This window comes from Polistes fuscatus, unplaced genomic scaffold (assembly GCF_010416935.1).
Source record: "Polistes fuscatus isolate 324 unplaced genomic scaffold, CU_Pfus_HIC Scaffold2, whole genome shotgun sequence".
Classification (NCBI taxonomy): Eukaryota; Metazoa; Arthropoda; class Insecta; order Hymenoptera; family Vespidae; genus Polistes; species Polistes fuscatus.
The window spans coordinates 10057711-10082904 of NW_025113096.1; the positions used below are offsets into that span (position 1 = coordinate 10057711).

General features: G+C 33.7%; 1 protein-coding gene across 4 annotated transcripts in view; it reads left to right on the forward strand.

The window, feature by feature from the left end:
- The window catches only part of LOC122516567 (kinesin-like protein CG14535), a 227040-nt gene that overhangs the window by 170096 nt on the left and 31750 nt on the right, over positions 1 to 25194 (forward strand). For all 4 annotated transcript variants that reach the window (XR_006303602.1, XM_043634478.1, XM_043634480.1 and 1 more), the window contains one exon: positions 19747 to 19935. Coding sequence is in view for 3 of the 4 variants with exons in the window: in XM_043634478.1 (XP_043490413.1) it covers positions 19747 to 19935 (189 nt within the window). In the remaining variant the exon portion in view is untranslated. The remainder of the gene's footprint in view (positions 1 to 19746; positions 19936 to 25194) is intronic.

The following is a 25194-nucleotide window of genomic DNA, read 5'->3' on the forward strand; positions in this document are numbered from 1 at the left end:
AGAGAGAGGGGAAGAATTAAAAATATAAAACATCGTGTGGATCATTAACGAAACTTTCGAATGTATTCGTGTTCGTATTTGATTTGATTTTCTTCCCCTATTCATTAAATCACATTCACAACGATCGAAGCTTTTAGATAAATGATATAAAATGTAACAGAACGTATGCGTATATATATATGTACATGCACACATATGTTCGACCGATTGAATTTTTCCCCAACTTCTCGAAGGAAAGGAAAAGAGAATGAAAAAGAAAAGGTACCACCGTAACTCTTCTTCGAAACTTCGAAGTGAGTCGGAAATCGAGAAATGAGAATGCTTCGAGTTCTAGTGTATACTATCCCTTTTACGTGAGAGAACTCGTGTGGGAAGGAGATAGAAAAGCGATTTACGAGCGGTACTTGCTTGAATGTGGGCTAAAGTTCGTCGACTTTACGCCAGTTACGTTCAACTTCTATGTTTCTTTTTTTCTCTTTTTTTCTTTCTGTAGTGATTGGCTAATTATTTTCAGGAAACGATGCCATTTAAACGCACTTTATTGATTATTACCTTCGAGTAGAGGAATTTGGTATTCTCTTATATATATGTGTGTGTTTGCCCGCACGTATGTGCGCGTTTGTGTATTTGAGTGCGTGTGTGTGTGTGTGTGAGTGAAAGAAAAAGAAGACTGAGGTACTCTTCGGTTCGTTGGAGAATCGATTTAAAGCGTATTGTTATCGTACGTGTCATGGTTCACCCTCTCACCCTCTCTTTCTTTTTCTCTTTGAGTCGCTTCAAAAGTGGCACGAACTTATGAATTATGAATTATGAATTTGCTTACTGTACAGAGCCGACGAAGTCACTTTTACGGTTTGCGTTATGATTCAAAAGGTTAAATTATCGTTTTAATATGAATAACTTTAGCTTGTGGTATTGTTTTCAAAAAAGCTTTTCGATGGAAACGATCGGTTATAATTTTCTTATATAATAACAACACATGGGATTAAAAGAATACATCGAATATAAATAAATGGATTATAAAAAAATCTGATATTCGTATTAAAAATATGAGAAATAGATATAGAGTTCGGTTTAATGGAATACGATTAACTGTACTGATACAATCGATCAAAATTCATTTAAAACTTGATGGATAATCTTACACATATTTTTTCGATCAACTTAATTATTCTCTAATTGCAAATATTTTGACGATTTATTTTTACTCGTTCGTTGATCGAAAAAAGAAAGATAAAAAGAAATTATTCTATCTTATGTTAAAATAATATCTAATCAAGGATTAAGATGTCTTTTCTACTCGAATCAATGAATCGTAAAGAAAAGAACGATCAATTCTCGAAGAAAAGTAAGATACCTACTTATATAACTTTCGTTTATACGCATATGCACGATGCATTATATATTTTGTTGCTTCTACTCGAACGAGTAATTGTTTATGCGAGATATTCCTTCGAACGTGACACGAAGTAGAGAAGCACAGAAGAAAGGTGTCTCCTTCCCTCTCTCTCTCTCTCTCTCTCTCTCTCTCTCTTTCTCTTATCCAATACCTGTTGAAAGCTGTTGCAGATGTACACGTTGCAAGGTGAAACGAGCTTGAAGAAGAGTCTCAGGTTAGCTGACTGTGTTCGCTTGTTGGCGAACCGTGGTAATTCGATATATATTCAAACCAGCCGTGGCCAACAACGTCTGCCTTTTTGCGTGGCCTGGTGCTTGTTTATGCCGTGTGGAAGGCAATACCGGGCCAAGAATTGCCCCGATAGGGAAATAGAAAATTGAATAAACTTGTGAGGAAGTGCTCCGAAGCATTCGGATATATCGACCGGAATGATATATTTGACAAGGCTCGCGCATCTCACCGTGCATATTACATGCACGACGGAACCGTTTCCTAACTCTCGGTTGTCTTCTTGTTTGCTTATCCGTCTACCTGTCTATCTGTCTTTTTGTATGATTATGTATTATTTACTATTACTATTGACTTGTTGCGAAATATCAATCATTTTTCCATACTATTGTTTTTCTTTTGTGAGAATCTAATCGTTGATTTTTTCTATAATTTTCGATCAAATTCGTGTCTGTCTATCGTTCTGTCTGACCATACACTTTTTTTATTATTACTACAGACTCATCGTGAAATATCAATCACTTTTTTTATTTATTACTATTTTTTTTCTTTTCATTGTCTTTTTATTTATATAGCTAATCATTAACACGAATTCATTGACTTCACAAATTAACGCTAATATATATGTATAATAATAATTCATATACGATAATCATATGTTATCACTTTCGTATAATAATCCTATATAACGATTGATCACGCGTGATTGTTCATTTATGTTGATTTTGACAAATTATTTTATACCTGATATTTTCTTTATCTCGTATAGATTGATTTATAGAAATTATTTATAATAAAGAATAAATGCATTGCACAATTTCGAAACACGAATTTGAAATCTTTTGATAATGGGTAAGACGATTTCAATTAATCTGATAATACTGTTATATCATACAGATTCGTAATACGCTTTAAAATACAAAAATAAAAGTAGTGAAAAAGGAGATAGTGAGAGACAATAGACTAGATTGAATTACACAGCATTGTACGTGTGAGATTATCCGGTCCATTTCAAGATATCAATCGGAATCATTGATGAGACATGAAATAGCAGATATATGGAAGCATTAAGTCGGTACTTTGAGAATATATCAACTAGGTATTAAAATCGGATAAAAATATTAAATGAAAAAATATCCTAAATAAAACAAAAAGAATATAAAAGAAAGTGTCAATCATATTTAAATATTTTTTCAAGTTAGCGAGATTTGGAAATAATATAATATAGTATGTACGATACGCAAAACTATGCAGCAATTTGATATAATTAAATTGTTATAAAGTATGCAGGAACTGACGGTTACGTGGCTTGGTATACGTTAATTCGCTCGATTGAATTAGTTACAGCGAATATATTTATTAAATCCTTTATGGATTTGAGGGTCGTCTCATAACTGTGTAATGAAGTACGCGCATGTGTGTATGTGTGTGTGTGTGTGAGAGAAAAAGAAAGAGAGAGAGAGAGAGATGAGTCAAAACGCAATGACATAAATGCAACCCGTTCGACAAATTCATATGCTACGTTTGTGTATATGTGTGCCGTCATATAATATCTACGATCGCGTTATGCATTAAATATGACGTATCTCCGTGACGCGAAACGCATTATCGGTGGAGGCAGTGACGAACGAGCGATATGTATATATATGTGAACTGTGAAAAAATCATTATTCCTCCGTTGGAACAGATAAAAAGAAGAAAGAAAGAGAGATCCATTGAACTCGTTCGTTTATTCCGACTAATGTTAAAAGTTTTTTTCGGATATATATTTTCTTTTCGATTTATATATGTATATAATTATTTTTCTCAATTTTCCTCAATTCATATCATATATATTATTTTCTATTATAATAACACGTATACTCCTAAATACAATGAAAACATGTTCTATCGAAATATAAAAAAGAAAGTAGGGGATCGAAAATTCTTTTGAATATTATATATATTTTTCTCCGTTTTCGTCTCTCATTTTTCCCGTTAGCGCGAACATTGAAAAATTCATTATATTCGTTCCATTATTTCAAAAAATACGTTAAAAATTCGTTTAAACATGATTTTTACATGTCTATCTTTTCATTTAGGTAGACATAAGAGATATTTTTTATTTTAATAATACAAATATTAAAAAATTCATTTTTTCATCTTTACAAGCGTCAATCATTTCTTCAATACATTTTCGGACGTATCTTTATTTTGAAAAATCTGTTTTTAATAATACGTCTCAGTGTAACAAATTTACACGTAGACGAATATTTATCTAGCGAGAGTGAAAGTAATACTGACTTTTTTTTTTGGTCTTTTCCCTCTTTCTTTCTTTTTCTTGTTTCTTTTCATTACGATTTCTTGCATCGAGGAAGTAAGATCGAAGGGTGAAGAAAAATCGCTTCTCACCGTTGAGAATTTTTCTTTCTACACATTTGCTCGTAGTACGCGTTGATTCACGGTGTACGAGTTCTAGCGTGCATAGGACTTCGTTTATGAATATGTAAAGGGTGGACGCGATGGTGGTCAGACACCGGAAAACTCCGGATGGTCGGCGGTGGGGCATGAATATGCTAAGCGCATTCTGAAACGGGGGCTAAAGTAATTTTCTTTTTTCCTTTTTCGCTTTAGCCACGACCTACGAGCTCTCTCTTTCACTCTTCCAACCCCTTGTCTCTTTTACAGTATACGTAGAGGAGATTCGTAAAAGCAATTTCGAAGAAGAGAATTTTGTGTCGTTGACAAAAAAAAGAATATATATATATATATATATATATATATACATATTTTGTTATATCAATAGTTGATGTAAAAATATATTTTAATCTTTTTTTTAATCGATAAAACAATTTGAACAAATACATTTATATTTTATATCGTATATATTATATACAAATATATTTATATTATATAGACGATATATTTAATTGATTGGTAGATAAGTGTCGTTAAACTAAAGCAAATAATTCACAATCATGATTATTTTTATTTGTAATAAACTCTTTATTCGTCAAAACAAATTTATATATATATAATTTACGAATCAATTAAATAAATACGATATTTATTGCTATTTTATATATTATATAAATAGTATATGATCATTTTAACTTTAAATATATATTTTAGCTCATTGCATTTGTGTATGTAATATTACATATCAATGGATTAGTGTGACACTCGACTCGACAATTATTCACTTTTTATTTTCTTGTTCATTGTGAAATATTTTATCTGTCTCTCTTTTTCTTTCCTTCTCTCGAGTGGATTTCACTTTCTCTTATTATCTGAACGAGCCTCAGCGAAACCCCTTTTTATCAAGTACCACTCTGTTATCAATTAAGAGTCCTTAAGGATTATCTCGAATTATGTTCTTGATTTACTGCCGATGCCAGTGTAGTCGAGATAAGCGTCAGAAAAATGAAAAGAAGAAATAAAAGAAAGACGATACTTATGAAACGAACGTTGACCTTTGTAAATGAATTCGATTTAATTTCTCGAAGAGATTAGAGCACAAAGAATAATGAGAGAGAGAGAGAGAGGGAGAGAGAAGGAAAAACGGAGGGAAAAAAAAGGAAAGGTGTGCCACGTGCACGTTACTCGTTTCATTCGTTCATGGCGAGTTGTTCTATCAGGTTCTAATATGCGTGACGGACGGTCGTTTAATCAACGCCGTAATTATCGTTCTTGTACGTGTCATTTGCCATTTCTTTTGCCAACGACGAGGACGACAACAACAACGATGACGACAAGAACGAGAAGCCGCCTAAGCGATCTTTTAAAATGAAATATTTCTGATTTGTATGCGCAAATAGTACACGCGAATGCAATGATAACAGTATTTTTTTTTTTTCCATTTTTCTTTTGTCGTTTCTAACTAATCTTTCTTTGTAAGTAATTGTGAAAATGAATAGGATACTATGACGATTGTTTGATCAAAATCGAGAATGTACTTCTGTACGAAAGTTACTTCGGTCTTATTGAAATCGTCACGTTCCTTGGTCGTACGTATTTCTTGGTGACTTGGAAATCCAAAGATAGGGCTATCTTAAAGAGAGAAACAGAAAGAGAGAGAGAGAAAAGGAGAAGGGAACGAAGTCTTTGGCGTGACATCGTGCTATAAAGTGTTCACATAATTACTGCACTCGCAAGCTAATTACACGTATTTCGATAGTACGTCGACTGCGTTCCTCTTTTCTCCTTTTTCTTAACAACCAAACTCGCTCTGACAGTCGATATAATATACTAAAATCTTTAGATAAAGCTAAAACTTCACCCCAAGCTCGCAATTTTCGATTTTCGCATCTAGAAATGGCCTGCGTGACGAGAAGTCGTAACGCGTAGTAGCAAAATAACGCCGCGTTATTAACGTTCTTTACCCCTCTCCTTTTAGCTGCCAATACACGTTGGTTAAACTAAAACAAAGAGACAACAGAAAGTAAAAGAGAGAAGAGGAAAAGAAAATGAGCTTGCAAATAGAAACATTTTGTATTTTATAATTTTTTTTCCATCAACTGGTCATTATGTAAAAATGTATTTTTAGAAAAATATTTGCGTTAAGTAACTCGCCCTATTTTTCTTTAAATCATTATAATTCGATTATCATTCTGAATAACAATTAAACAAAAATTGCATTTGGTGATTAACATAAATATAAGTTTTCTTATTTTCACTGACAATGAGAAGAACACATACACGAGGATCCTTCCGAAAGGATTGTTTACTAAATCCGTTTATACTTGCTCTTGATTCTGGATTATATCTCTTAATTTGGAAATAAGAGAGATAGAGGGTGGGGATGAAGGGATAAAGGATAAACACAAGAACGAATATGGTGTCTTTGCCGTTGAAATTTATCACTCCGTGACTTTAGGCAAACTCTCAGGTAATTTACATTCCAAGCTATGCGTGCGTTAGATTCAAACCTTCCGGAATATCTCCAAGACTCGGAGGCATCAAAATTACTAGGGATTACATGACTTTCATTGAATGTACCCCAGTATGACAAAAAGAAAATATAAACGTATAATATCTTTTTTTTTAATTATTTTCTACGGTTAACTTGAAGTTTTTCTTTTCATTACTTTTGTTATACTCCGTGTTTACCTTGAAACAATGGTCTTCAAACTTTTTCGACTCACGGAATTTTTATGGGTAGAATGTATCCTCGCATAAAAATCAGTTTTTGATTAGTTCATATTGTTGTGTGCTGCTTTTTATGTTATTTGTAATAGTTAATAAAAATTCTTGGAAGTAATATTGTTTTTTATGAGGACATTTTTAAAATACGACAAATGATACTAATACAATGTAATATATTTAAACAATAATTAGTGGAACGATTAGCAAGGTTATGCAAAATCCCAGGGCTAACAAGGCTAACAATTTGAAGACAAAATTATAATATCTATATATATATATTAAATATAAAATATTTTCTATAAATTAATTTTGTAATTTTTAAATAATGAGCAGTTAGGTAGATAAACGTAAATATTATTACGTTTTATAAATTTTTCTCTACCAATGTGTACACCCTCAGGCAAATTTTAATAAGCGATTTCGATAGCGTTAGAGATTTACGTAGAGAGAGATAAAAGAAAAGTGGAAAGATAACGTAGGTTACTGACCACCAAACCGTATTTATAATAATATTAACAGAGTGAAACAAGATTCATTAGCGGTACGACTTGTTGAAATTAAATATATTCTTTAATACCGTATGAATATTTATTAATTCAACCAAATATACAAAATTTCATATAATTTATTGAAAAGTTTTATATAGGATGATACTTCAATGAAATGAAATTTGAATGATGCAAACGAAGTGAAATGAAAACAATAAGGAAAGAATTAATTAATGAATATTTTTCTTTCTTTCTTTGTTTCTTTTTCTTACGCAAGATTGTTTCAATTATGCGATATTTTTTCAAAATTACAAAGAGAAGAAGGAAGAAGAAATGAGAGAAGAAATCATCTCATAGGAGAGATTCTTCTTGATTATTTCGCTGGAAATTTAGTGGAACGAGATCTTTTGAAGGGTCGGCTAACTGAGAGGAGATTTCATAGTATGTCCGCTATTATGCTTTCGATGAATGAAATCAACTTCAAAGAGTCTTTCCTCATTTACATTTGGGATTGAAAAAATCCATATTTCCTTGCTCGCATATCCTTCTTTTATTTTTTAAGTTTTTATTCCAAGCACGTTTTCGCGAGACGTTCGTCTTTCATTCCTTCTTCTTCTTTTTTTTCCCATTTTATAAGAAATTTAGGTCAATGTGGTTAGATAAACGTGAGAAATAAACATATAAAAAAAAGAAAAAAAGGAGAAAGAGAAGTGAAATAAAAAAGAATAAGATAAGAGATAAGTAAAGACTAAACGAGTAAAAGAAAGAAGGAAAGAAAGAAAGAAAGAGGAAGAGAGAGAGAGAGGAAGAGAAAAAAAAAAGTTGGAAAGGAAAAAGTAAAAGGTCGAGAACTGACTTTTCATCGAAAAAAGAATGCTTCAGAATTAGTTTACCTTTGGAAACCAATTTCTTTCTCTTTTCTGCCTTGTCTTGCTTTCCGCTTCCTGTCGAGCTAAGAACGATTTCTCTCTATTTCTCTCTCTTTCTCTCTCTCTCTCTCTATCTCTGTCTTTTTGTCTCTTTCTTTCTTTATTTCTCTCTTACTTTTTTTCTTTCTCATTCTTTCGTTCATTCGTTCGTATAGGACCAACGGTAGAAACGCCCGTCGAATAACTAGAGTAGAAAACGCCGAAGGGAAGGAAAATAATAAATGAACGATCGTGCAGGAAGGGCCAATATCTTGCCGGTGCAAAGAACGAAGAAGGACTGTTTGGCTTCCGTGGTTCTCTTTTCCTGTCTCGTCTTCTTTTCTCTTTCTTTTTTTACTCTCTATGACCCAAGTCAAGTAATTGCATCGAAGTACATTGTAAACCATTCGACTGTAAAAAAACAATACTCGGGCTCTTTCTCTCACTTTTCTCTCCTCTCTCTCTCTCTCTCCCTTTGTTTCCCTTTTTTCTTAAAACATTACGTAAAGAAAAACGGGAAAAAGAAGTAAAGGAAAAAAGAAAAAAGAAAAATATCCGTCGAGCATAACGTAAAATACTCGCGATTAAATCTAAATACTGGAATTTCTTTCTCGCACGCACGATAATTTTGCTTTCGCTTGTAATTTATTTACGCTCATTACGTCTCGCGGTTATTTCTATTTTTTCTTTTTCTTTCTTTTTCTAATTTCATAGCAAGCATCGTACGTTAGAGTGAGAAAAAGAGAGGGAGAAACGAATAGAAATTTTACAAAAGGAAACTATCACCATGTGTAAACTCACAAAGTTGTTTTATATATTTCTTGCGAATTATATATCACATTTAGTATGCCTTTCCTTCCTATTCTTTCGAATCCCTTTCTTTAACGAGCATCCTTGTTTTCTCTAATAACGTTAGAGAAGTGGAGAAGAAGTAGTACGCGTGTCCTGCATAATAATGCTTATTTAGTATTACGTATGTGTGTCAATGCTTTTGAACGGATAAGCGTATCTTCTTTGACAAAATATAACTGAATTTGAAAACGACAAGGTTAATTGAATGGAGAAAGAATACAGGAGAAAGATAGAAAATATTTTTCAATTTTATCGTACGAATATCGACAATTTATTTTATTTCTCTCTCTCTCTCTCTCTCTCTCTATTCCTCTTTCTTTCTCTCTCTTTTTCTGTCTATCCTTTTCAATTTTTTATCAGAATATCTCCAACGAATCGTATTTTTATGCTGACCCGAGTCCAAAGTTCATCGAAATGATTTTATTTTTTTCTCGCGATAGTCACGTAGTAAGCGATAGGATGTTTCTTTCTTTTTATATATTTTATTTCTAATTCATAGTTTATGTAATCTTCAAATATATATATAAAAATATATACTTGCACGAAATCTTGATGATCTAATCTCCGTGTAAGGAGAGTTCAGAAAATTCACATGGCGTTATAAATCAAAGAGATGTTTACAATTTTTTCTCATTTCGATCGGGTAAGAACGATGACGAAGATAAAAAGGAAAGAGCAAGGAGATAAAGATAGAAGATCGTGAAAAATTGATGACTCTCATAGCTTACGTCTCGTGTCGAGCTTTGCCCCTTCCTTTCGAAACTCTTATAATCCGTCGACTTAACATCCTAAGGCGGCAAATACAACATTTCTTTTAACGGGTATATTAGACGAGCTTATCGCAAGGGACAAGATATTTTCTTAGGTCATCAATTAAAACCCGTCGTACTTTGTCTTACGTCGTATTATTAGATAATGATATTCGATAGACGTTATCTCTATCAATTTTCATTCCTCGAACGACACCGGCAGCTTCCGTCTGTGATATTCTTGGATTTAAATGGATTAACGAGACGACCGATTACTCCTTCATAATCCGTTACATTACATTCTTAAATCTCATTAATCACTCTCATCTGATCGATTTATAGAATGAGACGGGAAAAAAAAAGAAATAGAACAAATTCGAACTACCGAATCTAAACGTTTTATGATATCTCATCGTAAATAATCAATTAATTTAACATCTGTTATATAATATATAATTAATTGAAAAAAAAAATAATATAATGATAACATTGTAACGTAATAGAAAACATTTAAGAAGAACTATTTGATACAAATTTCAAAGCTTTTACTTTACTCCTATTATATACAACGTACTCGATATTAAGCTTATAAGGTATAATACCTACAAGGTCGGCTGCATTGTACTACCATCAGGACGTTACATTGTTGTTTGCTATACGCGTATATGGATAGAAGCGTTGCTCGGAGCAGCCTAAAGTAGCGTGTGGCACGCTCTCGCTCGACACACTATCGCACACTCGACTTACAACCCTCTAAGCGAGGCCACCCTTTCGCGAATAGCTAACCCCCTTGCTGTACTCCGTCCTTCTCTCTCTCTCTTTCTCTCCTTCTCCTACTCTTCTTTGCTCTCTCTCTCTCTTCCTCTCCTTCTCCTTCTCTTTCTCTCTCTCTCTCATGTTTCAGACGAGACAACCACGGAAGTATCGCCTTACACAACAAGGGTTGGTGAGCGCTGCGTTATCACGCCGTCTCTCCTGCCTTCCTACTTGATCGTCAAATTCTACGCGTATGAGCGGAAAATAAACGACGTAGTGGAATGCGTTAAGTACTGTGAAGGTATGCAGGAGAAGACGATTATTAAACGAACAAACGAGTTTTGCGGCTAGTTGGTAAATTTCTTATACAGGCGTTGAATTTTTTTCTACACATTTCTGTATTTCTCATTCGAGAAAACGAGAAAGATCTAAAAACTACTTAATTTATATTGTTTTTTTTTTTTTTTTATTGTTTTGAATTCTCGTGTGTCAGAAAATTAATTATACTGATAGATAAGAATTTTCGATAGGATTTATTTGTTATATAAATTTTATATAAATTCATATTAAAAGAGAGAGAGAGAGAGAGAGAGAGAGAACAAAGATGCCGACTCCTGGTATCATCAATAATAATTGTTTTAGTGGAGTATGTGTAAGCCAGACGAACGCCCTCCACGATTTGTTTTCACAAACACTGCTGTCATCTACAATAAAGTACTTGCGTTTTATAGTGTTATGTGTCAAGAGCGCTGCTAACGACAAACGCAACGAGTATCTTGTTATCCTTTTTCTTTTTTCTTTTTTTTTTTTATTTTATATTTTTAAACTGCACAATTCATTACTATCGTGTTAAAGGTATTTTTTGAAGTCTGTAAATTCTGTGAAAACACTTTTTTTCCAAGATTTAACAAAATCAGGAAAAAATATAAAAAGACGTAGGTATGGAAAGGTGAAATGATAAACCGTCGTCCCTGACCCATTTCGTGACGCAAATTTTGTTCAAATAGCCCAGAGCGTTCTATCGTGGCATAAATTTCACGAAGGAAATCTTCCCTTCCCTTTCCTACCCTTCTCTTCCCTTTTTGCCATCTCTGCTTCTATATATAATAGTATACTCTTCCGCTCGCCCGAAGGCCGGATATTTCAGATACGTTTCGCGATAGTCCTCCTGGATAAACTTCTCTTCGATTATCTCCCGACCCTATCAAATCGTTCTTCCTTCTCTAATGAACGTAATTTAACTTCTCTCAATCAGTTAATTACGCTGGAAATATCAAATGTAAATGGGCATTAATTCGATCTATTACTGAAAAATTTTGAATCAGAGTTATTTCAATGTTTCACATTCTCTTTATTATTATTATTATTATTATTATTATTACATCAAATTATTATTTCTTATTTTATATTTTTGAAAATGGAAATGATATTTAATTGCAAATACATGAAATCATTCATTTGTTTGTTTTGTTTTAAATTATCCTCAAAGTAATTAAGGTTTTTTATTAATTAATTTCATATAATTTTGAAAAACACACTTCATAATAAAACGTATTAATATACAAAAAAAAAACAAATAAAAACGAAAAAGATAGAGAGTGAAAGAAGAGTATCAATGAAAATCGTTGTTAATATTTACAAACACCATGGCAATTTAGTAACCATCGAGATACCATTGGTAGCAGTATCCGGTGGTCAATCGTATGGTTTCGTCGAGATTGCTTCGTTCGTACGTTCGTCCATCATCTCTCTTTCTCTCTCTTTCTCTCATCTCGACATCATCGTCGTAGTCGTCGTCATAAACCGCGTCACGATTCGATAAAGTTGCAATTGAGCGCGGTGCAAGAAAATTTGGTTGGGAACGGTGCCGAGCCATATTACGCTCGTCGTCAACAGCTCGATAAAATCTCTCTCTCTCTCTCTCTCTTTCTACCTTTTTCTCTTTTTGGTTTACTCGCTTCCTGGAATATTCGTTTTCCGCTTGCGTTCGTGAAAATTGTACTTTCACGCGAGAGAATTCCAAACCACGAAATTTTCGGTCACAAGATCGACCCCTGTCTATTTATTTTATTATTCTATATCTCGAAGCTTGTATAAATCGATCTTGTATTTTTTATTTCTATGATGAATAATTTCTTTGCTTTTTTCTTTTTTCTTTTTCTAATAAATTTATGATTTATCTTTACTTAAATTAATTATCATTTATTCACGCGTTGACTATCTGTACTCGAAATATCAGAACAATTGGCACGAATATTTTTGACTTGATATTTATTCAATAAATTAATATACGGATGATTAATTTTAATTATTTAATATTTTCAACTATATAGTTGTCATAAATTTTTCATGATAAAATAATATTTATAATTATCGAATTGATGTTGAAATAAAATGTGAAAATAATTTTCAAGTTTAAAGGGTTAATAATATGATTAGGAATAAATATAGAAATGCAAAAGAAAAGAAAAAGAAAACAGATATAATATTAAGTTCGTTTAATTGTTTAAATAAAAAAATAGAAAAGATAATAATCGTCCCTTAAAAGTTTAGAAGCTTTTATTAGATCTAGTAGGAGGAGGACTTTCACCATGAGGCATTTCCATCTACGTCGTTATTACCGCTTTAACGAGGGGAGTTGTTATCGGATAACCGCACTTTCGACCTTAGACGATGATTATTTAAACCATCCACGATCACTGAATCAAGTCATCGATCTGTTCAAAGGAAGTCGGAGATAAAACCGAATCGATACCATGAACGTGCATACGTATGTGTGCGTCTACGTATAAAAGAGAGAGATAGGAAGAAAGAGACAAAGACAAAGATGGAAAGAGCAGATGTAGAAACACGTCACAATCCCTTTGACGAACTTCGTTCGGGATGTTAGATACCCTCTGGCACGTCGTCTGTTAGGATTCGACCGGATACGGTCAAGTCTATGCAGACAAGGCACAGTATATAGACAAGATCGTGGCATACCGCAGCAACTCTCCTCTCTCCCTTCCCTTCTCTTCTCTTCTCTTCTCTTCTCTGCTCTTCTCTTCTCTTCAGCCACTCCCCAGACACGAGATCCAAATATATTTCGATTAATTTCCATCATCCGTTAGCATCGTTCCTTAGAATCTTGTAAAAAAGTAGTTTACAAAATCTTACATACTTTGTCGTTTCCATTGATCTAACAATAAGTATGTCGATTAGTAATCTACTAAGTATATAATATAACAAATATAAGAAATTATATTTTCCTTAAACATAATTTTTCTAATTCTCTCAACAAATATATGTAGATATTGATTTTTGATATTTTTCTACAAATTTGTATTGAATAATTGAATAACGAAAATCGTCCATTCGGTAAATCGAATTAATTTCACAAAACAAGAAATAAAGAAAATTAACGAAGTTGTATAAATTGTCATATAATTAATTATTTAACGATAATTTAAATATATGCCATTTGGCGGTGTTAAGTCTAATTATTAAGGAAACGTATTTAAATTATAATAAATAAAGCATCGATAAAAGAAATATTAAGAAATATTTTTTAAAAATGAAGTTTAATCCTTTTGACTTTTGAACGGCGAACATTAGTATATCTATTCGCAATAGTATTTTTCGTCTCGTTCTCAAGGTTTCCACTGTATCGAGGAAAAATAACATTTATGATTGGATATTTCATCGAATATAGATACAACATAAAGTAAGTTTGTACTTATATAACTTTATTTTGTTTCTTTGTTTTTTCTCTTTTTTCCCTTTCTTTTCATTTCCTTTCTTTACCTTTCTTTTCCGTATAAGTAGAAGATCAAAACCGGTGTGGAAATAATCGTATTTTCTATGTGAAAGACATATTTTTCAATGGATACGATCGTCATATGACGGTACTTTCTCGTCCTAGGGGTTGAATCGTTCGGCTTAAATCCAAATACGAATTTATATCGAACTTTATATAGGGAGGCTATCCTTGCGCGTTTATAACGGCCTGCTCGCGAACTGGTTGCACGTGCAACACACAGACCACGTGTGAGAGAAAGAGAAATAGATAGATAGAGGGTGACTCTGTCTGGCCGATCGTAAATTGGTGGATAATGCCTGCTGGACGAGCACCGCCATAAAACATTTATACACTTTAAACGTCCGCCGGGGGAAACCGTGTCGTATATGTACAACTAGTTTTCATTCTCTTTCTCCCTCTCTCTCTCTCTTTCTCTCTCACACCATCATCCTTTCTTCCTTCACTTCTACCTCTCATCCTCCATCTTTGGACGTTGAAGTATTAGCGTCGGTTCTTCCGGCGTAAGAGGCCACTTCCGGAACCACACGAAGTGTAAGCGGAGAAATTGCCACGTCGAATTAACGCCCTGCCGACCAAAGCATCCGTTATCTCTCTCTCTCTCTCTCTCTCTCTCTCTCTCTCTCTTTCTTAAGCTTATTTTTATATCAACAGTAAGTCTAATTTATCGTCAATTTTGAGAGAGAACTTCATTTTTTTGTATATATCGATACTTTTTTACTTACTAAGATTTTCAATAAGAAAACTTGTTCTTAATAATAAGATTAAAATTTGATAAAAATATTCACACAATTTTAGAAACACTTTTTATGATTTACGGATTATTAACGTAAATTTGATCTCGGATTCTATCTTTATTTTCATAAATAACATACGATAATTCTATTATGGAAGATGAATATTTCTCTCCGTATAGTATATAGATATTTATTATTTTCTATACAGTTATACAGTTATAAATACAGTTATAAATCATTAAATTTAATTATTATTATTTTTAGTTTGATATTATTAGTAATTTGAGACAATTCACATCAAAAGAGTTATTTTAAAAACAATCGATTTTTGCTTATTTCATCTTGAATATTTTCTTTTTTGTTTTAAATGATTGTATAACACATTTATTGATATTCATAGATATTTTTTAATATATAGTTATTTCTATTTCCATGTACTCGTTTTAAGCTATTTGCTATTATGTACAAAATTCTGGTTTTAATAAATTCTGGTTTTTATACCATTTATTATCTTTATATCTTTTTCTCTCTATTTGTGTATAAAAGTGATAGACCAAGCTCGTGTTATTGCAAAGTAACCGAGTTACGAGTAAATAATCCTAACCCGGTAAATGAATTCGAAACTTATGCAAATGAAGGAGATGTTATTCGCAAAGCTTCTCTCTCGTGAGAGAAGCGAAATTTCATTTGCGGGGTGAGACTCCGTAACGGAAGTTTCTTGGATTAACGAGCTACAAAATCAAATCTTTCCTTTCTTTCTACTTTGTTCTTCGTTTACTTTTTAATAATGTGGGATAATACGTATTCTTCTTTTACTCCTTATCTTGTTTTCTTATAACATTAAGAAACTCGAGAAACTGTAACTCCGAGACTGAATTTTTTTTTTTATATTTTTAAATTTTAAATTTGATATATTATATATGTATATATATGTTTCTTTAAATATTCTTTTATAATTCTTTTATAAATCATTTCTGTGTGTTTGTGTTTCGACAATATATATTGTAAGAAACAGAAAGAAATTAATTGAACTAACAGGTCGTGCGGAAAAAAAATCTGCATATTTACGAAGAGCTTGATCAAGTTAATTTATACTTGGTCTTGCTGGTAATGTTTTTTGTGTCGTTTATTTAAAATACATATATGTAAAATTCAATTTTTCTCTCTTTATTTATATCGGAAATATCTTAATGAAAGATAAAAGTGAAAAATAATATCGTTGTAATAACAACCTGAAATCGTATTTGCACGCGTCTCATGGATTTTAAATGAAAATGAAATTCAAAATGCGTATTGGACGACAATTTGTTAATTAATTTCAATGAAATGTATATTCGTGTGTTTATTGCAATTTTTTGTATGCATAAATAAATAACACACAAATATGTACACTTGAATTGTATTTTCATATTGCCAGAGATCACAAGTATGCACTTATCCGTTAATTTACTTACGAAGAGCTTAGTCGCGAGATTCGCTGTGGAATTAGTCGGAGAACTTGCCGCGGTGGACCACTGTGGGTTAATTAATTCGTGAATGAACGCGTAAACTCGGAAGCTTCATAACTCGCAGGAAGGACACATAAATTCGTCCTGCTTGCTGGTAAACCTTCCATTCTCTTCGAAAGGCCGGACACAGTTGGTCAAAGTTTGATGGTTACGGATTCAGTGGAGTTATGAAATTCTATAACATCGGTTATGAAATTTTCGAATAGTTTATTCGGGATTCATAAAATAGTACATATGTTTGAAATATCTTTCAAGTACTCGTATTATCTTTTACGATTATTATTATAAGACCCACATGATGCATTTTACAAATGAAACACGTTGTTCAAATAATTATTGATATATATTTATTATATTTTTATATTAAAAATATATTAATTTATTAAATATAATATATTAATAGTATTCTTCTTACTTCTCGAACAATGTTATACATTTTCGAGACTCTCTTGACTCTGTCTGAGAGTATAGATGAGTGGAAAGAAAAGAAAGCTTGTCCGAGAACAAGCAAGAAAAGGACTTTGAAGAGAGAAGGGCTAAAAAGGATGAGAAAAAAGAAAAAAAGAAAAGAGAAAAGAAGAAAAAAGCGGAATGTTGGGGAGAACGAGAGCAAATCGATTGATATGCAGAGTTTTTCCAATAAGACTGGAAGGGAGCCATTTTATTTCCGGTCGCCCGATCAGTACCACTCGGTCTCTTCGCGAAACCACTTCGTAGAGAGATAGAGGGAGTGGAAAAAGGGAAGAAATCCTGATTCGTCCCTTCGTCTCTATTCTCTTTTCTCTCTCTTTTTCATACCTATATAGATATATACACATATATATAGTACATAGCAATACCTGTGTGTCCGCATACAACGACATGGTCGTCCCGCATGCAAAAGATAGAACGTGCACCGCAATCTGAACGAAATCTCCAAACCCAATTTCCTGGACAGACAGACGGACGAACTGGTGCACCGCGCATCAGACCGCACGCGGTACAGACTACATCGATCTCTGTGATGACGTTTTAATAATGCATCGATGCACATTCTTCTCGCTCTCCGACGCACGCCAGCACCATTCGTTCTCGATCGTTTCCTGAAATAATCAAATTCATCCGATGGTTGTATGCTTGTATGTATGAATGTATGTTGTATATATATGTATGTATGTATGTATATGTGTATGTATTTACGTATGTATGTACTACGAGTATGTAGATACGTACGGGAACGTTCTGTTCTGTAGAGAAGATCTTGATTTGCGAGAATATACGTACGTGTATATGTACGAATTGGTAGATATGAATTGTACGAGGTGAAAAGAGAGAAGAAAGGAAAAGACGAATTATCGATTTTTATTTCGTTTATGACTTGACAATTGGACTTTACATTTTTCGTTAATAAAATTTAAAAAAAAAAGTTCAAAAAAGAAAAAGAAACAATAAAATAATCGAAATATGTCGTTATAAATAAATGAATATAAACAATTATAAGTTGCAGAAGATAATAGAAATGACATTTTATTCTAAATAGATATATTAATATCATAGAGAAATGGACCAACTATTACAGGAATTATTCTCGAGTTCGAGAGTTCACCGGAGAGAGATCTGGTAAAGCTAATCAGTTGTCGATTCGGGTAATTTTCACACAATTGCATTAGAGTATGCTTAATTAGCTTCCTATTCTCGGACGTCTACCTAACGTCTGACGTTATCGATTTCTCCGGTTACAGAGCTAATATTCGCATTGCCAACCGTACCAAAGATAGAAAGACAAATAGAGAATAAGATAGATAAAAGATTATTTTTCTCTCTCTCTCTTCCGTGTTACGTACAGAATTACAGTGAAAATCAACTGCGGAATTGACGTAAGACACATTGATAATGTAGGATAATTTAACGTTTGAAAAGCTATTTCCGTCTAATGGCTCGTACTAATTATTGTGAATTTCCTATCATCCGTGAAAATCTGTCATGCGTGATAAGAGAGAGGGCGGAGGGGGAGGATTAGAAATAGAAATAGAAATAGAGAAAAAAACAAGAGAGAGAGAGAGAAAAAAAATTCAACATTAAGTAGAGCCAGTATTAGGTGCTTCAACAAAACGAATTTAACGGACGTTTAATTGCTTCGTCTCGATGCTGTCATTTGAAAAGTAAGTGCCAAGCGTGGTTTTATCGATTTCCGGTTTTATCGAGGATGATTACCGAATTCGTTGCACCAGAAGCATCCGAAGATAAAAATCGTTCTTCTAGCATTGATCCACGCGAATTCGTATTTGACGTAAATAAAGGTTGACTAATGAACACGATTATCGAAATAGATTAATTATAAACAAGATTTTGCTCCCTGATTCGATTCTCGATTTGATATGAAGTATATTTCCGGTTGAATTAGCAAGTGATTTGACTAGATAATTGATATAAGTTTATCGTATTATGTTTAAAAATGAAATCGTTATTAGACTATCTATAGAGATGATGAATAATTTTCTATCACGATAATGCACGAGGTTAAAGAACCGAACTACGGTTTATCGGATACGAAGTTAATTATCGGATTCTCCTGGTAGGATTCAAAAATAATATTCAACGTAATAAAGTCGATGGGTCAATGTGCCCATCACTTATAAACCATGTCTTCCGTACTCGTATCTATATATGTGTGTGTTATATACGTATTATACACATATGTGTTTCGTATAATTCTGGACTTTTGTTCCCCTCGTGAAACTTTTTATTAAGTAATAATTTTGTCGGATAAATATCGCCGTTCCGAGGGCAGAATCATAAGTTCATCGACCATGCTAGATTAACACGGACACATATATATACGTCTCGTAATTTTATAAACGAGAATTATCTATTTTTGGAACGAAACTATTCGTCGAGAAATGATTTTCATAGAAAGGTAATTGTAACACACTCGTGTACAAATTATTTCCATCAAGTGAGAAAAAGTTCGAAATGGAATTTGATATAATTCGAGGAGTATTGTAAATTTATTCAAAATATTATTAACGTTAATGCGACCATTGGAGTTAAAGGAAATCACATTTATATGATTAATAATGTATAATAACATATCTTTTGTCTGTTTTATAAGTATTAAAATTTGTATCTTTCTGTCTATGTATATTTTGCAATAAAAAATATACTTATAGAAATGTGTTTTATTAGAACGGATATTAAAAATTTTAATGTAATCTGTTTCAGGTGAAAGTCATGCTAAGGGTATCTCCAGGGGATGGTGGTAGTTTCTTCAACGCCGATAAACGAAAAAAGCAAGTGACTTTGGTTGATCCAGCATCCGGTCAATCATCTTCAGCTGAAGATCGTAGGCCAACAGTGGCAGCACCGAAGATGTTCGCGTTCGACGCTATTTTCACGGAGGAAGATTCTCAGGTAGATAAAAACATTCATATTAAAAAGATAGTGAACATTTCTAAAGCGAAAACTCAATATAAAAAAAAACCTCTTTTCTATTCCTGACAATAATTTAACTAATATTAAATAAAGTTGATATAAAGTTTCAAAAATTCATAAAGCGAGAGAACTATTTGTAAGAGAAAAAGATAAAACAAAAAAGAAACAAAAATGAGATAGTTAACAAGATAAAGAGGGGGAAAGAAGTTTGTTAAAATGCAAAATCTTCTATTTTCTTTATCTTTTAAAGTACGATCTACTTAAAACAATCAACGTTGTTACGACTAACAAGAAAAAAGATTATTTCTTAAGAATCCGGTCAAGAAACAAAATGGATTCTCGATCTTAGAAGTATCCTCTTGACGTTCCCTTTTATAAGAACGAACGTTAATATCGACGCTAGTTAAAATTGTTTGCGACAAAAATATATATAAATCTTTATTTCTTTTTCTATCTTTTTTTTTCTATCCCCTTTAAAAAAAAATTTCCTCTCGTTTTCTCTTCGTCTCTGTTTTTAGAAAGATTTCTTTCGTTCTTTCCTCTCACTTTCTCAATTCTTCAACGACCTCGAACGACCTCGAACGTTCAAGATACAGGCAGAAACTAAAGAAGGATAGATAGAGGTAGAGAGAGAATGAGAGAAAGAGATAGAAACAGAGATGAGAGGTGTACGTGCCTCGTCGACGACTTACGTTCATCCGAGAAACGCGAGAGACGTCCCTGCCGGGCGCATAACTAAACTAATTTCCCGACCTCTAAACTCCACCTCCGACAGGAAAATCCATCCCCTTAGGCAAGTGTTGCTCTTTGCCCTAGACACCCTCTCTCTCTTCTTCTTCTTCTTCTACAACGCACAACTGGAAGTAATTCTAGCTGTTCAGGTAACGATGCCCGATCTTTTACCTGATTTCCGTTTTCTAATCGTATAAAAGTCCTTAATCCTTTCGCTTCAAATGTTTTTACTCTTTATTCGATATCTTAATTTGTTAAATAGTGGTTGGAAACTTTGAAAAGAAAATAACGAATAGTTTTATCTTTCTTTACGAAGGTCTATCGAAACTTTGTTATTTGCAATTACAAACAATGAAAGGGGTAGAAATGCGTGTTTGAAATGCACGCAAAGGAATACAAAGAAAAAGATAGAATAACGCTTTAGTGGTTGTATATTGATACATTTTGATATTCCAATGTTCCCAAAGGACATTACAAAACGTCGGATTCAAATGAACTCACTCAAGGATACTCGGTTTTACTTTGGCAATATCTTTCTGTTCTCCATTTTTTTCTTCTTTCTTTTTGTGCCCATGAACAACATTTTCTCTCTCTCTCTCTCTCTTACCCTCTCTGGTATCAGTCGACGACAACGAGAATTCTCGAGGGACTACCCTAGCGTTTCCTATCTTTCTCTTTCTCTCTTTCCACCCCTTTTTTCCACTTTCCAAATTCTCCACGTTCCTGAACGTTTCAGTGTTCGTGTTTAGAAGAACCATAGAAACTAATCGTTTGATTCGATCAAACGTCCATCCGGCTTTAGCCGATTGCCATCGAAAAACACAATGGGCTCTTTCTCTTTTCGCCGCGTCTCTGTGTTACCCTCCTCGGTTCCTCCCCTTCTTTTTCTCTCTTCTGTTTCTCTCTGTGTACGTCGGTACCGGTGTGCCCAGAGTACGAACGTGCTGGAGGCTGGACTTCAGGATCACCATGGGATGAGAGACGATAGTGGAGTAAAAGTACATGAGAATGGTACGGGTCCTACGTCCTCCGGGACCTTTATCCTCTCTTTTTCATTCTCACTCTCACTCTTACTCTCTCTCTTTCTCTCTCTATCTACCCCTATCTCTCTGGTTGGCTCAACGTAGGTTCGTTTGAATTTTTTAAGAGTTACCATCGACGAATCGACCTGCCTGTTCATTTTCAAACAACGTTATATTCCGACGTCTTTTCAAAATTTGACGGTTCCGTTCGACGTCTAAATCGATTCATCGAGAGGTTTTACAGAATTAGAAAAATTCTCAAGAAAAAATAAAAAACCGTTTCAAGGTTCTTTTTTCTTCCTGTAAAAGTAGACTCTAGTCGACTATACTTATTATTTTTTGTTAGATAAATCAGTAGGTGTAAATTGATCTAATTATGCTAAAGGATAAATTAAACTCTACTTGAATTATATTTAACGGTAACGTATGTATCTCTCTCTCTAGATCTTATTTACCTTGACACAGTAATCTCGTGGGAGTAATATTTTCAAAGTCGGTCAGTAACAATAAAAGGGGGCCGGATGGAGGTTAATGGTCGTTAAACGATCGCGATGTGACATATAAACGACTAAGAATTGTGACGATGTCTAACTCGGTATGCTTTCTTCATCTTTGATCAACGTGGTTTTATCTATTAACAATGAATACAGGATCGATACATGATTAATCTTACAATTTAGTTGTTATATAACGTTTTATAGTTAGTATACTCGATTAGATAGATTAGATTATCGAATTTGAGAAAAGAAATGGGCCGTTAAATGATAAGCCTATTGGCTTACGACGATCATTCGATATTGCATTGTAATATTATACGAGACAACCCGCATTTCTCCTAGCTGTCAAGGACACCCAAGTTACCTTCCTCTCTTAAATTATATAAGAATAGATACGCGAGCGTAGATATACATCGAATGTGTCCTATACTAGTTCCCCTATTCCATATTCCTTTTCAAGGAAAGAAAAAGAGATAGTAAGAAAGGAAAAGGGATTCCCCTTTGAAGAAGTTTTTCTTTCGGTTAACTTGTATGGAAATCAAAGGGGAAAATAAAATAGAGACAAGAAAGAAAGGGAAGGAATAAAGAAAAAGAACTTTTAAATCGAATCAACTTATACGAGTTCGTACGTCGTTAGATCAGGTGAGATTAGATCATTTTCTTTCGATCATTTCTTCACGATCAATGTCCATTAATGTTTTCTCATAGATTAAACAAATTGAAAAAATGACAGATTTACGAAGAATATAAACGAACATTTGATCAAATGTAACTAAGAAAAAACAAAACTAGTTAGTTTCATTCTTTCATGTTCTTAAATGTCCTTTACCTCCGAAAGCTAACACACACAACGGAGAGAAAGAGACAGAGAGAGAGATAGTTCTGCCAATATCCACGTACATAAATGAATCCCGACCGAATTAATCGAACATCCGTCTCAATTACTCGGAGCTCCGTTCACGTTCACGTTCACGTTCACGATCACGTTCAAATCGGGATCTATTTCTCGTGCATGTACGTATACATATATAGGAACATGGTCATACATATACAGGTACACGCTTAGGACAAAGATAGACGCATAAGCGTCTCGAATAGCTGCTATAGTAGGCTGACAATTCCATTCCCGGCGGCGATCCTACAGGACAATGCACCCTGCCTAGGATAATTCACTGGAGCCATTATGCCTCCGTCCGGACAAGGGCTTTATTATTGACTTACGACTAATAGTCACGCTGTGGATTATGCGATCGTGCATCTGTGTGCACTACCTGAAATGCGCTTGCGTGTGAAACTCCGTGAGAGATACCCCTCTATCTCCACCCCCATTCCCTTTTCTCTACTCTCACCCATGCCACATACAACTACGCAGCTACGTGGCTCCGATCTATTGCTCATTTGATAGCGAATACTGATTGAACGAGAAACCCTGCGAGACCGATAACCTCCTCGTTCTATTCCTTCTCTCTTTACCCCCTTTTCCTCTTTTTCACATAACTATATATGATATCTTGATATATATTCACGATAAATTTTAATAAGATGGATCGTCGAACTTTAGACGAGATTTCTTTATCGATCAATTTTTTTCCGAACGGGATTGATTCAATTTCTTTTTATTTGTTTTACGAATATATGATATCATAGATAAATGTATTTAAAAAAAAAAAACAGTCTGTGATCAAAGAACGTGGTTTGAACGTCGATCGAAGATCGAGATCTCTGAATAGTGACATCAAATAAGCTTAATCATAGATAGCGATAGAGATAAACGAAAAGGGGTTAGAGAGAGAGAGAGGGAGAGAGAGTGAGTGAAGGGCAAAGAAAAGAGAGAGAGAGAGAAAGAGAGAGACGGACAAGCACGTTCGTTCTACGGTAGACGTAGCGTAATCTGAAAACCAATCATACGGGCTCCTAGCACAATGCGATCCTCTTCGTCTCTCTTCCACGTTACCTCCTCTTGCTCTCTCCCATTTTGAACCGAATCCGATTTCCGCTATCTTCTAGAATTGCGGATTTCCATATTGTACCTGTATATTAATCCGTGGCTTTGACCGGAGTCAGGAAAGGCTGATGAAGTTCGAATGCCGTACTGTCCAGAATGAGAGAGACAAAGAGAGAGAGAGAGAGAGAGAGAGAGGGAGAGGAAAAGAGAGATGGAGAGAAATTCTCTAGAGTTAGAAGATCTCGAGATGTGACTTCTCTTATATGACAAACTCGAAGAACGCCAAGATAGGAATGAAAGAATTTCAAGTTGAAAAAATATAAAATATTTCACAGTTTGTCTTTGTATAGGCCAATGAGAGAACTTTTAAAAATGAAACAAACTGCTTAGCTTGTAGGTACATAAAACTTTCCCATGTTAATTTCTTTCGTTAAAGCAAATTAGAAAGACGAGGCTAGCTTGTGAGAGAATAACGAAAGAAAGAGAATAAGAGAGAACGGACTAACCATTTTTTTTCATAGAAAAGAATTTTCTCTGTTATTTCAACTAACAGATTAAATAAAAACACTCTTTTAATTAGATAAATATTTTCCTCTTTAAAAAACATCATTTTTATAACGTATCCTTACTTTTATTTTCATTTTTTTTTTTTTTTATATAAGATAATTCTTATAATATGAAAACGTGCTAATGTGATATTTCATAAATGAGAATAATACTGCTACGGTAAAAGGATAGCAATTTGGTTCATAGCGAATGCTCAGAAAGCTCTACGGATTTCGTAAATGCTTTTTTGATCCGACAAACGGTCGAGCCTATCGACGACGACTACAGGGGCTGAGACCATATTCTCCCTCCCTCTCTCTCTCTCTCTCTCTATCTTTTTGAATATCTCTACGTATATAGAGTGTGAGAGAGAGAGAGAGAGAGAGATAATTTTACCTCGTCTATCTGCAGCTGGGCTCGAGGATAACGGGAGGGAACTCTCGTTTACTCCCTAGGCGCCAATGATGCCAATCTCCCGTGTAAATCGCGACATATT